Below are 17973 nucleotides of genomic sequence, written 5' to 3' on the forward strand. Positions count from 1 at the left end.
ATTCATATTCATTTTCCAAAAGTTTCATTCCTTTATTTTGGCTTAGTTTTCTGTAAACGGATCAATTTTAAACCCAAAGGAATTATTCAGCTCAAAGGAATCATTTCTATTTTATAACAACGTATTCAAAATTTATCCATTTTCCATAAGGAAAACTGAAAAAAAAATTGAAGTCCAATTTTTTTATAAAGTCTGCTAGACCTGACTATATACATTTAATTTCCAAATAATCTTTCAAATAGCCTACATGCCACTATAAAAGCTGGCATCATTTACTTGATAATTTCTATCCAGGATGAGATAATATTCATAATCATTGTGATGACTAGTTCATATCCATCAATTTATATCTGTAACTACATATCTAAAACTTAGTATTTCAATCTTTACATTCAGTTCAATACAAGAAATACATATAATATAGTACATATATATATTTATAAATAATAGTATACAATATGTATATAATTCATAAAATATATAATTTATAGAAACTCAAGTTCTACATATTTATTTAAATTACATATTATGTTATATACATGTTATTTCTACATACAGGAACAGTAACTGAAGTTAAAGATAAAGTGTATGACTGAAATAGATTTTTGGAGATGTATGTACAATGTATATAGATACTGCAGATATCGTTATATCGCTATTCAAATTGATACACATTTTAAATATAAAAATATTTATAGATTTTTAGAATTAATTATTTTACCATTAAAACTATTGCCTTTAAAAATATTAATGAGAGGTTTTATTATGGTTTCTATTAAAAGCTATTTCTTGCCTTTAAATATATAAATAACATTTAATGAAATCTTAAATTGGTCTTCTAAGTGAGATAAGTAAATTTAGATTGAAGATCAAGGGAAATTATAAAATTACCCTAAGGAGGATATGAACCTACAATTTTCTTTATCAGAGTCATTTATACTTAACAATTATATATAATATATGCACATTCATATGGGTATGCCGTTGTGTGCATATACATTACAAATGCCAGATAGACTCACAATTCCACAGTATCTTGTATGAAAGTAGTTTCATATACAGTATCCAATGTGAACATACATATATAGAATTTTGCTTCTGTATAATACGTATTCAGCAATGCAAGTCTAAGAACTGATGATCACATAGACTCAAGTCTCCCTATAAAGTTTGAAGCACATTGTTTTTTCTAAAACATTTTTTAAAAAATCTAAGCCACTAAAAATACTTTTTAGATTCAAAGAGCAAATCTTTTACTGATGGAAAGGTAAACAGAACAAAATTTTTCCCAACTTAGAAATAACAGTATAAATACAGTTTTATGGGATGCATGTGTAAGTACCCACAGCTATTTGAAGCATTCCATCTGCTCTTATTATTTGTATGGTTTCACCCACATTGAATTTGAGGAGAATGCTTGTTTCCTTTTAATGCAGTCTTTGCAGTCTCTAATTAAAACCTGGTTTTTCAGGTGTTTGTTTTCTTTCCTAGCTTGTCAGCTCACAATGACTGAATTCAAGTAGTTCAGTAGTGGGTTTGCTTTTGCCACTGGCAGAGAGGGGGGAGAAACTGAAGTGGACACGGGCCACGTGTGTCCACTTTTACTTACAGTATGTGGTTTCTGTTCCCCTAGGGTGACTGGCAATGAGGAAAAGTGGGGTGATTAGCATGATGGGAAGGGGCTGTCTGATAGTGCTGAGAAGTGGATTCTGGCACCCTCTTTCAGTTTCCTATTAATTGTCTTATCTTCTCACCCTTGCTTGGGGAAAGTAAAGGAATTTCTCAAAGTGTAAACAACTCTGCCAGTCCTTTCAGACACTTTTTCACTCTCCCCACAAATGATTTTTTCCACCATTCTCAAAAAATGTTCAACCATGAAACCTGCTTTGCTGTATGCCAGAAGGACTGTGATAAACATTAAAATGAAGAAGCATCAGAAGACATGTGACATTTATTTTCCTTTTGTCCTATCTTTTACTACCAAATAAGCATTTGTGTTTGGCAATACTGGGGTTTGAACTTTGCTACAAACACAGTCTCCAACTTGAGTTAGGCCCCAGTAATTTTTTTTTTTTTGCCTGTCCTGGGACTTGAAATCGGAGCCTGGGCACTAGTCTTGGACACATTTTGCTCAAAGCCAGTACCCTGCTACTTTAGCAACAGCACCACTTCCAGCTATTCTAAGTATGTGGTACCAAGGAATCGAACCCAGAGCTTCATGCATGCTAGGCGAGCACTCTACCAGGAGGCTATGCTCCTGGCCCCAGCCCCAGCACTTTTTGATTCAGTTATTTTTTTCAGAGAGGATCATGTGCGATTTGCTTGGGCTAACTTCAGTCCTTCTACACAAAGCTGCCTAGTCGCTTGGATTATAGACACATGTCACCATGCCCAATTTGCTGTTTGAGAAGTGGTTTCACTAATATTTCTCCCATGATAGCGTCCCCATCTCCACCTCCTGAGTAACTGAGATTATAAATGTGAACCAGCCATTTGACTTTATAAACATTTAGGGTGAGACATAAATACATTTATAAAGGACGGCTCTGTGGATGTTACATTTGGCTGCAGATATTAAGATGTAGTCCCTCTATCATCTTAAGGAAATTGTATTCTAATGTCATTATTTTGACTGCATAATCACTGTGTAGACCTCAGAATCATTGTAATATTAATTTGGTTCACAATTACCTTTATATTCTATTCCTCTATAACACTATTTTAATGTTATACTTAAAAAGAAAGAGACAAGAGTCACAGGCTTTTTTTTTTAAATAAATGGCAGCATTTTATGGGTTACTGCATACTATAGTTATATTTTTAACCAAAATAAATGAGCTTTGGTGGTCAGGTCTTATTACCATGGTAAAACGTACAACAAGAGGAAAATGTGGGTCGTCTGGAAATAATTCTAGAAGGCGGTGAGGTAAAATAACTTTAAGTCAATGGAATCAGCACAAGTTTATGGAATCACGGTGCTGCTGAAACTAAAGTAGTTCTTACAGTCCTAGTGACCAGTAAGATTTAGGGAAAATCCTTTATTTTATTCCACTAAGGTGACTAAATGTGTCCTTGGACAAAATTCTCTTTAACGACTCTTTGAGAGAGCACATTAGTCAAAACAGTGTGTGTGTGTGTGTGTGTGTGTGTGTGTGTGTGTGTTAGCTCTCCCAGAGCTAGTTTGCTCAAAGCAGGTGCTCTACTTCTTGAATCACAGCTCTACTTCGAAGTTTGGGTTCTTAATTGAGCCTAATAGTTTCATAGACTTTTCTGCCCTAGCTGGCTTTGAACTTTCCCCAGATCTAGCTAGGATTACAGGCATGAGCTACCAGTGTCTGACACTAACCTAAATCTTTCTCAGTCATGCAAACTATCTAATAGAAGCCTTTCATGGAAAATGCCTGTCAAGTTCCTAAATCCTTCTTATACATGTGGTTTAATTAATGTAAAAAAGAGCAAATATTTTGGGTATTTTTGGAGATTAAAAATAGATAATGATGTCACATTCTCTTAGATGGCTTCTTCATGAATACGTTATATATTAAAAACAAATATCTGTAAATCTTTGGAGAACTATGTTCCCAGAGACAAATGGGATGCGATTTTCTTGAATTGATCTGTTTTGTAAGAGTAACTGAAGCAATATATACAATAGTATTTTTAAAGTGCTAGACGTTTAAGGTTTCATTTTTTTTTTAAATAATCACCTGTGCAAAACAGTTGGCCTGTGTTCCAAAATATTTTATTTAATTGTGCCGGTAGGGGAGAGCTTGAACTCAATAACACCCTCTCGACTTTTTGTCTCAAGGCTGGTGCTTGACCACTTGAACCACAACTTGAGTTCCAGCTTTGCTCATTCATTGGAAATATGAGTCTCACAGGTTGAACCTTAATCCTCAGATCTCAGACTTTTCAGTAGCTGGGATTACAGATATGAGCTACCAGGACCTGGCTAGATTGGCACTTTATTTTCCCCCACATGTTTAGCATCAATCATTTGTTCAAGGGTTGTTTGTTTTTTAAAAATTTTTGACAGGTTCGTCTATGTATATCATGTATCCTAACCAGGCTTTTCCACTCCACTCCACTGCTCTCCCTTACCTCCCCCACCCACTCCCACCTTCCTCAAACCAATCTCAACAATTTTCCCTGCTCCATTAAAAAGCAAATTCTAACTGACAGCGAGGGAAGGAGTAACACTGTCCAAAAAGAAATGTACTCTTTACCCCAATGATGTAATATCCTCTTTGTTTATCACCTTTATAACAAAGTTTAAAAATGTAAATTAATATTTAATTATTTTAAAAATTGTACTCACCAAACGGACAATGGCAGTAGTACGTATCCATGCCACTTTGGCAAGAGCCACCATTGAAGCACGGATTGCATTCACAGTAATTGACTGATGATTCACACATTTTCCCTAAAATACATTACATATGTTTGTTTGTTTGCAAAAAAAGCTTATACATAAATAAATGAACATGATCACAATGTGACTCTATGTAATACCCAAGTCTGAGAGAAGGGAAACATAAGAACATTTTATTTGACATGAAGAAATCAAAATAATAATGCAGACATCAAAAATCTTGGCTGTTCTGTTTGAAATATGTGCATCATATTTAGAATATAATATACATCAACAGCTTGGGAAAATTCTAATTTCATGAACATGACATAGTGAACATATTTAAATAGTTTCACTGAATTTATTGTCTTTGTTGGTGTCCTGGCATCTATTATATGATATAGATGAGAGAGGTGAAATGTTTATTTTTTTCCCACTGGATATATTTCACTGGTTAGCTTTTTCAAAGGTAAAAAGAAATATTATTTAGCTTGCCAAATTATCTTTTTCTCCCCGCTCAAGAACTGTTGGGAGCAGAATGAATAAAGTAGAAGCACACAGAACATACACTGAAATGCTTGTTAATTTCCTCAGTGTGAACTAGCCATATTTTACCTTTCTCTGAAGTAATACCTAGAGATTTTATTTTCTAATATACAAAAGCAATTATCATACTTCATAGTGTGTGTGTGTGTGTGTGTGTGTGTGTGTGTGTGTGTGTGTGTGTTACCCAAAGCTTAACTTTAGAGTCTCCCACTCTTGCATTCTAGGCTGGCTCTCTATGATGTAAGACAATCCTCTGCTGCTAATTGCTGATAGATTAGAGAAAAGAGTCTGGCAGACTTTCTTTCTTGGGCTGGCTTTGGCTCTGGATCCTCAGCTCTCAGCCTTCTGAGATTCTAGGATCACAGGTGTGAATCCCTTAGGACCTGGCTTCCTTGGTGCATCAAATCCAATCAACCATGTCACAATTTGTTCTGGAATCAAGTGTGTAAAAGCAAATGACACATGGTCGCATTTCCACTTGATGAGAAGTAATCCAAAAGGTAGAAACAAGTGCACTTTATGAGCAGAGGTTGAGAAACCCTTAGACAAATAACTTGCTTGAAGATCATAAAACTATGGCATAAACCCATACAGGCCCCAGGCCTCTGAATTCATATATTCATGTGTAGTCTGAATATTCGATTACTTGTTAGACAAAACTTAGGTTATGAGTCCTTTTGGGTTTTCTTTGCTTTATATAACTTAAAATACATGGTACTATCAGTGATGTATAAGTAAAGGTTCAATATATACTGGTTTGGGGGTTTTGTCTGGCTTTTTACTGGTCCTGGAGCTTGAACTCAGGCCTGGGTGCTGTCCTGGAGCTTCTTTTGTTGAAGTCTAGCACTTTACCACTTTGACCCACTGTTCCACTGCCAGTTTTCTTGTAGTATATTGGAGATAAGAGTCTCACCGACTTTTCTCCCTCAGCTGCCTTTGAACCCCCATCTTCAAATCTCAAATTATTGAACAGCTAGGATTACAGGCTGATCCCCAGCCCATTTCATTTTTATATACTCTCTAGTTTCCCAGTTCTAAGAAAGAGTGAGATACTATAGTTTTTAGCTAGTATATACTCATTGAGAGGAAACTTTTAATGGCTGTAGTTTTTGTTCCTCCTTTCCAGAGATGAAGTGGGAATGTGAAATGAGTGTGGGATTGTAGCGAAGAGACAAGATGGGAGAGAGTAATGGAAGAGGTGACTGAGCAAGAAGCACTGACTTGGGTGGATGACCTAAAATCCTAAAATGTAAATGTAACCCTTTGTAGTTAAAAAAGTAAAATGAAAAAATAATTGCACTAATACCTAATCCATATATGTCATATATATATACACACATATATATGTGTATATATGTATATATATATGTATATGTATATGTTTTTGTACCCAACTAGGCATCACTTCAAACACAGGACTACATTGCATCACAATTACATTGCTGTAAACATTGCCTAAGGTTTTTTTTTCAGTTAGTTGTATGTCTGTGGCTGGATTCTTGTAGCCACAATTGTTCTGGTCTGAAATTATAAGTGTGAGTCAGGCCTTGTGACAGTGCTAAGTAAGCCCATTTCTGTACGTCACTGGAGTTCCAGGCAAACATTTTCCATTATGAATGTAATTGGTAACTTTTTGCTAGGGAAAACACTGAGCTCTGGAATTTCAGAATATCCTGCTATGCTCAGGGGAGACCATGACAAACAAACAGGTTGTTAATTTAGTAGGCAGAGAAATTAGGTCTTAAAAATGGAAGCAATATGAGAACAAGGCAAGACGACGTCACTGAAAGCTCCCGTTGGAGTTTACACTAGAGACTTGTTTCCAGCTTGGCTGGGTGTGAGAGGCATGTGTGGCAGACCCTGTTGTGAGCTGAAGTTTTGATCATAATTCAACACCAGTGTCTCCCCCACAGAGAGGAAGCAGGCCCCTCAGGCTAAATGTTTTCATTAGTTACATCAGGAAAGTCACTGTGGACTCCTGTTCGAAGAGACAATACATATTTTCCACATAAGCTACTAAAACTAAGATATTTTTCTTATCCTAAAAACTTGTTCTAGAACAGTATTAAAATATCCATCTGTCTGACTATCTCTCTGTATGTCTACATAGATACATATTTACTATTCTATCTGGATATGTATTATTCTACCTACTTATGTAGATAGATATATAGCTATCGATAGATGATAGATATGGATGGAAGAACTGGTATAGATATCTAAATATCCTGATAAAAAACTTTCAAAATAATGTGAAATATTAAGACAGTGTAAAGAGTAGATACTTAATACCAAATTAATTTAAATGGTCATAAGCATAACTCTTTATAAACTATTATGGAATTAATCTGCTAATAGGTTATTAAGCTATCTAGATAGATATATCTATATCTGTATCAATATATCTATAGACATTTATATCTCTATCAATAGATAATTATAACTGTATCTATCCAGACACAGAACTACCTAAATCATTATCTAGACAGATACCTTATTTACTTTAATAGATATAACTCCATAATAGTTATTTATGCTGATGACTAAATTAATTTGGTGGAAAGTAACTCTTTCTTACACAGTATCTAAACATTGTACATTATTAGGAAAAATGTTTGCATGATATTTAGTTCATCCAGGCACACAGGTGGCATAAATCTGAGGATCCTGGTTTGAAGCCAGCCTTGGCAGGAAAGTTCATGAGATTCTTACCACCAATTAATGACCATAGACCCCTTAGTGAAATGGCTCCAAGGAGTAGAGTGATAGCCTTGAGCAAAAAGCCTAAGGAAAGAGCCCATGGCCTGAGTTCAAATCCCACAACTGAAATTTTGGGCCATGTTTTAATAAGGGCTGCAGTAATAAAAATTAAAATACAGAAATACAGCTGGAATGAATCTGCAGTCTATAAGTGATAATGTAAAATGATATATACATATTTATAAATTTACATTAAATCTACATTTAATGAAGAAATGAGCATCATTTCAGCTACTAAAGGCATATATTAATGTCTTAATAAACCACCACATTGCCTAAGGAGAGCTGATTAATCCTGCTGTTGGAAAAAAAAAAAAACTTCTACTTGAGCCATGACTCAACTTTTGGCTTTTGTTTTCCTTGTCTTTTTTTTCTTGTGGTATGTGTGTGTGTGTGTAAGCGTGACACACAAACATGTGCCTGTGAGTGCATACACGCTTTATTGGAGATAAGAGTCTCACAAATGTTCCTGCTAGAAACGGCTTCTAATTGCTATCTTCACATCTCAGCCTCCTCTGTATCTAGGATTATGGGTGTGAGCCATTGCGCCAGCTTCATACTTGCTTCTTTACAAGATGTTTTTCATGCAAACCCTTGCGTAGCAAGCAGTCACTCCCTGTTGGAAACTCAGCCCCCTATACTTACACACTATATGCCTTGGTGTATGTGAGAGGCACAGAGACAGAGAGAGTGACACAGACACAGATCCAGAGACACACAGAAAGACAGACACTCAGAGAGACAGTGAGACAGAGAGACAGAGTAACAGGGACACACAAAGAAAGAGATAGAGACAAAGACAGAGGCTAAGACCCAGGTAGTTATAGAAACATCTAAGCTGCTTTGATTTGTAATTTCATAGATTTTGAAAACCATAGACAAAATGTAAGCAAAAGTATGCAAATAAAAATAGAATATAAAAAATGCAGATGATTTAAAATAATTCTGATAGCCAAAAATATTTGGTGAGTATATGTAAGCTCTAAAGAGATAAGAAGTCCTGGTATTGAATTAACATAAATACTAGCAATATTTCCCTGTTACCCACCCTCCTCTTCCCTCTCTACTGCCGAGTAATCAATCACAGGCCTACTTAAAGATCTCTAATTTCCAAATAAAGACAGAACATGATAGTGATGTTTATCTATTTATTCCTGGCTTATGTCACTTAACCTAATGTCTTCTAATTTCCAACAAATATGTTCAATTAATCTATGTCAGTTAAAATAAATAAAAATAGAGCAAGTTTGGACTGGAAGTTTGACCTAGTGGTAGAGTGCTTGCCTAGCATGCATGAAGACCTGGGCTCAATTCCTTGGTACCACATATATAGAAAAAAAGCTAAAAGTGGTTTTGTGGCTCAAGGGAGAGCTGTAGCCTAGAGCTCAAGCCAGGACTGGCAAAAAAAAATAGAGCAAAGCTTATTAATCTAATATGATAATCTTTAGAAATTTTGTTTGTAGGTCACATGTAAATATAGTATGGAGTTGGTCCTGTGACAAGCTCAAGATATTTTGGTGCTATCAGCTCCAACTTCCTGACTGGCACTATTCTGTGGTTCTAGCCAGGAGCTGTATGCTTCACTTTGTCAGAGACTACATGGACAAAGATCATTAAACAAGTGTAGAAAAGAATTGTCTCCTTCCCTCTCTTCCTTCCAACCTCCCTCCAACCTCCCTTCCTCCCTTCCTTTCAATCTTCTTTCCTTTCTTCATTGCTCTCCCCCTCCTTCCCTATCTCTTCTCCTTCCCTCCCTCTCCCTCCTTTGTGTGTGCATGAATATGGTTTATAATCATGGCCTGAGTGCTCTATCTTAGCATCTTTGATCAAGGCTGATGCGATACTATGTGAGTCACACTTCCAATTCCACTTTTGTGAGTCATTTCTTAGTTTATTTTGTTTTGCTGGCTAATGGAGGCAAGAGTCTGAATGGACTAGCTTTGAACCTCAGGTCTCAGCGTCCTCCAGAGCTAAGATTGCAAGCATGAATTGCTAGCACCTCGCTTATTATCAAGTTTTTTGTTAGGTTGCAAAATAAAGGAAAGAAATAAAACCACCAGACTTCATTTGTACACATAGAATTAGACATAATGAAGTAGATAATTTTTAATGTAAGATTTCCATTACTCATTGGGTTTTGTATTTGTTTATATAATAGCTGTTCATCTGGATTATCTTCAACTATACAAATGGAGACAAATGAACTCCGAGGAGAAGTAGGTGGAATTAACATTTAACTTCGAATGCTTAACTTTCCGACAGGAAGAATTTATGACATCATCAGGGGCAGTGTAGCCCTTAGGAAGCAGGCCCATTTCCTACAACTTAAAAGAGGAACCGAAGTAAAATCTTTCAATGAAAGGTAGTATCTCCTCTTGTTATTGTTTTTGTTTTCTGGAACTGGGGTTTGAAATCAAGATCTCATACTTGCGTGGCTTGATTGCTCATCTCTATCACTTGTACCATGCCTCCAGCCTAGCATTTTGCTGATTATTTTGGAGATGGACTCTTGCAAACTTTTCTGCCTGGGTTAGGTTCAAACTTTGACCCTTTGGATGTCAGCCTCGGGAGAAGCTATGATTACAGATATGAGCTGTCAGGCCTCCCGACTCACTTATCTCTCTATACAAGTATTTGTCCTATCTTTCTGCATAATAGAATAGTGTTCCAGTCACCCTCCCCCTCGCATCCTTCCAGTACACCATTGGCTTGTAGGCAGACAGGGAAAGATGGATGCACAGCAGAGGAAGAGAAAGGCAGGTGGCTTCTCTTCTTCTTGAACCTCTACAGTGGGGGAGTGGAGGTGCCCTGGCAAGGCATACAACCACTAACAGCATGGCAATATCTTCTCGTCTGGTCTGCACTTACTGTGGAGATCCTGCACCTACTGCCTGCCATCAAACCCCTCCTCCTGGACTAGGCTCTGCCCAGTACACTCTTGCTGCATAGGTTTGATGGGGATGGAAAGGAGAAGAAAAAGTAAAAAGGACACAATTTTTAAAAAAAATAAAATATTACAATCTCCACTCCTGTTTTGTACAGCAAGCACAATCAGGAGGAAGCCAGGCTGTGAGAGGCACACAAAGGCCAGGGCCCCAGACGCCAACTGATGGGCACTCTCTGTGCCCAACTGGAAGCAATCCTTAATCCCCTTTAATCCCCTAACAGCAGGCTTTTTTTTCCTTGAAAGGAAAATAATGATTATATCCATCTCACAGAGCTCTGTGAATGCAATGTAATAATGTGGACAGGGCCAGGAGTTTGAAAGCATTTCTTTAAAGAATGTCTGGATAATCAAAATTACTGTCATCTGTCTATCTATCTATCTCTCTATCATCTGTCCATGTGTCTAACAATCTATGATGGACAAAAGTACATTTTTAAAAAAATTAAGATGCCACATTTAGAAAACTACACAAGATTAAACAAAGAAAGAAATGAGCTAGAGAGAGGCGTGCTAGAAGTGCACTGGGCTTAGTTCTCAGAGCCTTACACACAGCCCAGAGCCCATCCGTGCTCCCTTTCAAGATAAAATGCATCTGCATTGCTTGGTGCTGGGATTAAAAATGGACTTGCTCAGAGTCTATGTGTACATAACTGCATTATGTTACAAAGAGAATAAAGAAGAGAGTCTTCAGTGCTGAATTCCTAGCCAAGCAATAATTTGGGAGGTGACTGAAAAAGAATGAGAACATGCTGACATGAGACTCTCATACCACATAAATGTGGTATGAGTGTGTGTGTGTGTGTGTGTGTGTGTGTGTGTCTATCCATCTATCTACAAAATCTTTTCAAATTTAAAGAACTCAGAAGACATTTTTCCTTCCATGTATTTTACGTCAGTACTGACAGAGTTGAAATCAAGGACTAGAGTTTTCACTGAACTTTTCCACTCATAGCTGGTGTTCTCCAATTAAGACACTTAATATTTCTGGATTTTTTTTCGCTTGTTTATCTGTGACAGTCCTGTGGGTTGAACTTGGGGCCTAGGCACTGTCCCTCAGCTTCTTTTGCTCAAGGCTATCCCTCTACTATTTGAGCTATAGCTCCACTTCCAGCTTTTTTGGTAGTTCAGTGAAGACAAAACTTTTGCAGACTTTCCTATTCAGGCTAGCTTTGACCATGATCCTCAGATTTCAGCTTCCTCAGTAGCTATGATTACAGAGGCAAGTTCACAGTGCCAGGTTCACTTCTGCCTTTATGCTAGTTAACTGAAGAAAATACCCTTCTGTTACAAGTTTTCTTATAAGAAAATAAAATCAACCCCTATCAAGTGACTGGACCAGCATTTGATGAACAGTGAAGGCTTGAAAATAGTTATGATTATATTCACTATGATAAAATGACATTGAAAAAAATGATAAAAGTGACCCGGTGATTCATCCTAGCTTCTTAGGAGACTGAGATCTGAGGATTACATTTGAAAGCCTGCTAGGGTAGCAAAATATTCACAATTCCATCTCCAATGAACCAGTAAGAAGCTGGGCTAGAACAAGGCTCAAGGGTTAGAGCACTGGTCAGGAGCAAAAAGGCCAATGTTGAGAACTTTGAGGCCCCGAGTTCAAGACACAATCTTACCACCCCCCCTCCTCTCTCTCTCTCTCTCTCTCTCTCTCTCTCTCTCTCTCTCTCTCTCTCTCTCTCTCTCTCTCTCTCTCTCTTTCACACACACACACACACACACACACACACACACACACACATAAAAATCTTCTAAGACACAAGCATGATTTACTATTATTCCTGACATAACTAAAGTTGGAAGAGACGTAAAACGAGCTCATACCTGTATATCCAGTTTTGCAAACACAGTTGAAACCTCCTGGAAAGTTCTGGCAGACAGCCTCATTTTTGCAAGGGCTGGGTAGGCATTCGTTGATGTCTCTCTCGCAGGCTCTTCCGGTGAAACCATCTGGACAGCTGCAGGAAAAGCCTCCCACCAAATTGTGACAGGTTCCCCCATTGTGGCACGGGGCCGGCAGGCACTCGTCGATGTCTGTCTCGCACCAGCTGCCCGCGTACCCCGGCAGGCACCTGCAGAAGAAGGGCGGCAGGGGCTCATTGGCCACAAGAATGACCGGAAGGCTCTCGCGACTCTGCAAGGTGGGGCTCACGGCCAGTCTCCGGACACAGCTCCCCCCGTTCTGGCAAGGGCCCTGGGCGCAGGCGTCGTGGTCCACGGACTCGATCCTGACCCCGCTCTGCCGCAGCAGGACCTCTTTGATGCTCTCAAAGAAGGTGGCCACGCCGCTGGGGTTCACGTACTGGTTGCCGTTTCCCTTCACGGCGGCCAGGAGGAACGTCCGGTTGTTGTCCTCGTAGGCCCCGTAGAGCTGGATGGCAGTGCCCAGGCCCGTGAGCTGGGAGCTCGCCACGCGAAGGAAGTGCAGGTAGTGGTTGGTCAGGAAATCCTTGACCGTGGGCACGGCCACACGGAGCAGCACGCTGCTGTCCACCGTGGCGTTGGAGAAGCCCACGAAGAGCACGCGGACGCTGCTGGTGACCGCGCCGTGCAGGCCGTCGCTGCTCAGCACGCTCAGGTCGAAGGCCCCATCGGAGGAGCGCGGCTGGGCGCTCAGCTCACAGGCGCCCCCCGGGATGCTGAAGAGGCTGCTGACCCCCGAAGTCAGGGTGCAGCGAAAGTGGTCCAGCACGTCGGGGTCCTGAGGCTTCACCGAGCCCAGGATCCCCCCGGGAAACACGTTCCCGTAGTAGTGGACGAAGATGTCGAGGGAGCGGGGCTGGGAGGGGTTGTCGTTCTGGTCCAGGACCGTGATACGCACGGTCCCCGTGGAGGACATCTGGGGGACCCCCGAATCCCGGGTGACCACCGCCAGCTGGAAGTCGGCCATCTGCTCCCGGTCGATCTCCCGGGTGGTGCTGAGGATCCCAGCCGAGCTCAGGCTGAAGTAGCTGGTGGCAGGCCCGGTGCTCAGTAAGTGGTAGGTGAAGGGGCCTTGGTTGGGAGGGAGGTCGGGGTCGGTGGCCCCCAGGGTCAGCACCAGGGTGCCGGGCCGCTGGTTCTCCATCACCTCCCCCTCGCGGACGGCCAGCTGGGGCCCGTTGTCGTTGATGTCCTCCAGCGTGACCAGCACGACGGCGCTGCCCGTGGCCGGGGGCGCGCCCGAGTCCGCGGCCAGCACGGTGAGGTTGTACACCGGCAGGGCCTCGCGGTCCAGCTCCGCGGTCACCGTGATCTGTCCCGTCTGGGGGTTCACGGAGAAGGCCCCGTGGTCGTTCCCGGGTCCGAGGAAGTAGGAGAAGCGACTCCAGCTGGGCGTGGAGTCCGAGTCGAAGGCGCTGACGAAGGTGACGTGCGTGCCCACCGGGACGCCCTCGCTCACCTGCACCCGGTACACGTCCAGGCTGAACACGGGCGGGTCGTTGGCGTCCAGCACCGTGACGTTGACCGTCACCTCGTCTATGTCCGGCCCCCGGATACTGCCAGCGTTCTTGGCCAGGACCTTTAAGGACACCCTCTCTTCCTTTTCCCGATCCAGAAGCCCGGACACGAAAATCTGTCCCGTCTTCTCGTGGATCTGGAAGCCTTTCTTTCGACTGTTCCCAAAAATTAAATAGTGGACCTCCCCGTCGGAGCCCAAGTCCCGGTCACTGGCGAACACCTCCCCGACCACCGTGCCCCGGGGGGCCGCCTCTGACACCTGGAAGTAGTAGAGCTTGGAGACGAAGCGGGGCACGTACTCGTTGGTGCCTTCCAGCCGGATAGTCACCGAGGCGAAGCCGCATCTGTCCTCGTCGGGGACGTTGAAGGCCTTCACGGTGAGATGGTAACTCTGCTTGGTCTCGAAGTCCAGGAAGCCCTGCGTGGTGAGGACGCCGGTGTTGGGGTCGATGATGAAGAGATCGCTGTCCGAGGCCTGGACGCTGTAGGCCACCACGGCGTTCACGCCCGCGTCCGCGTCCGTGGCGTTCAGGTGGACCACGGTGGTGCCACTCGGGGCGTTCTCCAGAACGGTGAGGAAGTACTCCTCGGGGACAAAGGTGGGCGAGTTGTCATTCACGTCGGCCACGTGGATGGTGAGCCGGCAGAACCCCGTTCTCACCACCCAGCCTCCGTCCGAGGCACTGATGGTCATCTCGTGTTTCTGGCACAGCTCGTAATCCAGAGGTTTGGCCAGGGTCAGCACCCCCGTGGAGGAGTTGATGGCGAACGTGCCCTCTTCGTTCCCCGAGGAGATGCCATAGCGGATGATGCCGTTCATGGCCGCGTCTCTGTCCCTGGCCGACAGTGTCCGGACCACCGAGCCCACGCTGTAGCTCTCCGGGATGGTCACCGTGAGGTGGCTTTGGGAAAACTCGGGGGTGTGGTAGTTTTCCTCCGTGACGGTTATTTGCACCGTGGCTTGGGAGGACAGAGGAGGGTTCCCTTTGTCCTTCGCCGTCACCGTGATCACGAAGTCCCGATTCAGATCGGACATCAGGGACGACGCCACGGAAATCCAGCCCGTGTGGTTGTCCAGCTGAAACCTCCCCGGTGGATGCTGGTCAGCCATGAAATACTCCACTTCAGAATTCAACCCGAAGTCCTTGTCGTCCACCGCGGTGACTTGGATCAGCCTGGTCCCCACGTTCACGGTCTTGGTGACCGGGGTGGCGTAGGCGGCCTGGAGGAAGCGAGGCGCGTGGTCGTTGCTGTCCACCACGCGGACGGTGACCGTGGTCTCGCTGAGCAAGGCCGGCGCGCCTCGGTCGGACGCGGTCACCACGAAGCTGTGCCTGTTGATGTTCAGGTTACTGAAGCCGCTGACGTTTTGATATTTCAAGGGCTGCTTATTGAAAATCTCCCCGGTGGTGGCGTTGATCCTGAAATACTCGGACTGGGATTTGATGAAGTAGAACACCTGCCCGTTGGCCCCTTGGTCCGGATCGGCGGCCGAGACGCGCGTCACGCTGGCGCTCACCCGGCTCAGCTCCGGGCAGTCGAGGTGGTACGAGGGCTTGCTGAAGCGCGGGGCGTTGTCATTGACGTCCGTCACCAAGATGGCCACATCCGTGCTCACGGTCCACCCGGAGTCGTGTGCCGACACGCGGATTCGGTAGCGATCCGTGTCCTCCCGGTCCAAAGGCCTGCTGACCAGGATGTGTCCAGTGCTGGGGTTGATGGTGAACGGGAGGCTCTGGTCCATCAGGGAGTACCTGCTGACCGCGTGGACCCCCACGTCCTCGTCCGAGGTGGTGACTCGCGTCACGGTGAAGCCCAGGGGCGAGTTTTCCGACACATGGGCCGTGAAGATCTGGGAAAAGCGAGGGGCATTGTCGTTCTCGTCCAGGATGCGGACGACGACAGTCACCGAGGCGCTCAAGGGCGGGGAGCCCTGGTCGGAGGCCCTCACGGTGAGGACGTACTGAGGGACCTGCTCTCTGTCTAAGGCCCGGGTGCTCCGGATCTCCCCGGAGGCGCGATGGATGCTGAAGCTGCGCTCTGCGTTCCCGTCCACGATCTCATAAGCTAACTGGCCGTTGGGCCCGCTGTCCCGGTCCAGCGCGGAGACGGTCAGGATTCTCCGAGGAGGAAGGTTTTCTAAGATCGCAGCCACGAAGGGATCTTCCTGAAAGACGGGGGCGTTGTCGTTGACATCCAGGACGGTGACGTCCAGCTTCTCGTAGGAAGAGAAGGGTGGGAAGCCCGCATCCCGGGCCTCTATCCACACCACGTACTTCTGGGTGGTCTCGAAGTCCAGGGGCTGACCCAGGGACACCTGTCCGCTCAGCGGGTCGATCTGGAAGGCGCCGCCCAGGTTTCCACTGGCGATGTAGTAGGACAGGGTGTCCCCTCTCAGGGACGACCCCGACACCGTGGTGGCCACCGTGCCCACCGGCTGGTTCTCCGGAAACACGAACGTGTGTTCTTTGGCTCGAACCTTCGGGAAATCCGCTTTGTTGGCGAATCGAACGGTCACGGTGGTGGCGTCGGCCTTGGGGAAGGCCCCGCCGTCCTTGACGTGCACGGAGAAGGTCATCTCCGAGGCCCCGCTCAGGGGCCCGGCCGCCGTGATGGCGCCGCGCACCGGGTCGATATGGAACTTGTCCGCGTGTCTCCCCGACAGGGAAAAATGCAGCTCGGAATTGAGGCCGAGGTCGGCATCTGTGACCGTGACCGCGAAGACGAAGGCACCTGTGTACCAAACACACACACGACAAAAAGGAGAGGGGGGACAGTTCACAGTTACGATCATGTGAAATCCAAGTAACGCGTCCACAGCCCGTGGCTGCAGACATAACGTCCCCCTGCTACTTGGGGCTGGCAGTGGTCTCGCCATCTTTAAGGAGAAGAATACCGCCAATATTTTCTCTCAAGTTCCCAAATCAAATCTGCTTAATAATCCTTTTCAGACACTGACCTTTAATTGTCTCTCTAAGACTCACACAGTCTACTAGATGGAAGATTTTTTTTTTTCAGTGTTTCTTTGAGAAAAGCACAGAAAGGGAAACTGGCCAATCATTCAAGATCATGGCTCTGGAGAAAAATCCGTACATAAGAGAATATGCCCCCACCCCCACCCCGCCCCCCCAAAATGTAATCTGTCAGCTCTGCAAAGAGTTATGCTGAGAATTGGTGTGAAAGTGTTTTTGTGCTCCAGGATGCCTTACTGCACCTTGGAATTATTAAATACCTATCTTGTCAACAAAAACGTTGCTTAAATTTGCTACTGTTTCCTGGATCAAATTCGTTGATTTGTACTCTTACATGGAGACTAAACATGCATAAATACAAATAAACACGTTTGCCTATGCAAATATAAACATATTAATTATAAAGTAGTAAGAAATGGAAATCAAGGAAGAATACTCAATTTAGATTTTGAAACATAGTACATAGAGTGAATTGCCAAGGCAACAGATTTTAGCAAAAAAAAAATACAAGGAAAATCTTCATATTATCGTTATCTTAAAAAAATATTCAGGCAGACACTTTCAAAACATCCCGACTGAAGAGCTAGTCCTCAAAGTGAAACATCCTAAATTTACTTTTTAAAAACACCAGTGAGGGGCCGGGAGTTTGGCTTAGTAGCAGTGCTTGCTTAACATGCACAAAGACCCAGGTTCGATTCCTTGCTACCCTGTACATAGAAAAAGCTGGAAATGGTGCTGTGACTCAAGTGGTAGAGCTCTACCCTTGAGAAAGCCCAAGGACATTTCTTAGTCCCTGAGTTCAAGCTCCAGGACTGGCAAAAAAAGGAAGTCCAGTGATACTGATTAATAATGCAAATGGGCCCAAGTACCCCTCACTTTATGCGAGACTCCACAGTGCACCACCAGACATCGGAAGTAATTAGATTCATGCCTGCCAGCAC

At 43.7% G+C, this 17973-nt stretch overlaps 1 protein-coding gene across 1 annotated transcript in view; it reads right to left on the bottom strand.

The window, feature by feature from the left end:
- Positions 1 to 17973, bottom strand: part of Fat4 (FAT atypical cadherin 4) — a 144767-nt gene that overhangs the window by 14698 nt on the left and 112096 nt on the right. The window contains exons 9-10 of the mRNA XM_090356610.1: positions 12444 to 16793; positions 4319 to 4423 (exon numbers count right to left, since the gene is read on the bottom strand). Coding sequence (XP_090212736.1) covers positions 4319 to 4423; positions 12444 to 16793 — 4455 coding nt within the window. The remainder of the gene's footprint in view (positions 1 to 4318; positions 4424 to 12443; positions 16794 to 17973) is intronic.

This window comes from Megascapheus bottae, chromosome 23 (genome assembly GCF_031878675.1).
Source record: "Megascapheus bottae isolate mThoBot1 chromosome 23, mThoBot2.hap1, whole genome shotgun sequence".
Taxonomy (NCBI): Eukaryota; Metazoa; Chordata; class Mammalia; order Rodentia; family Geomyidae; genus Megascapheus; species Megascapheus bottae.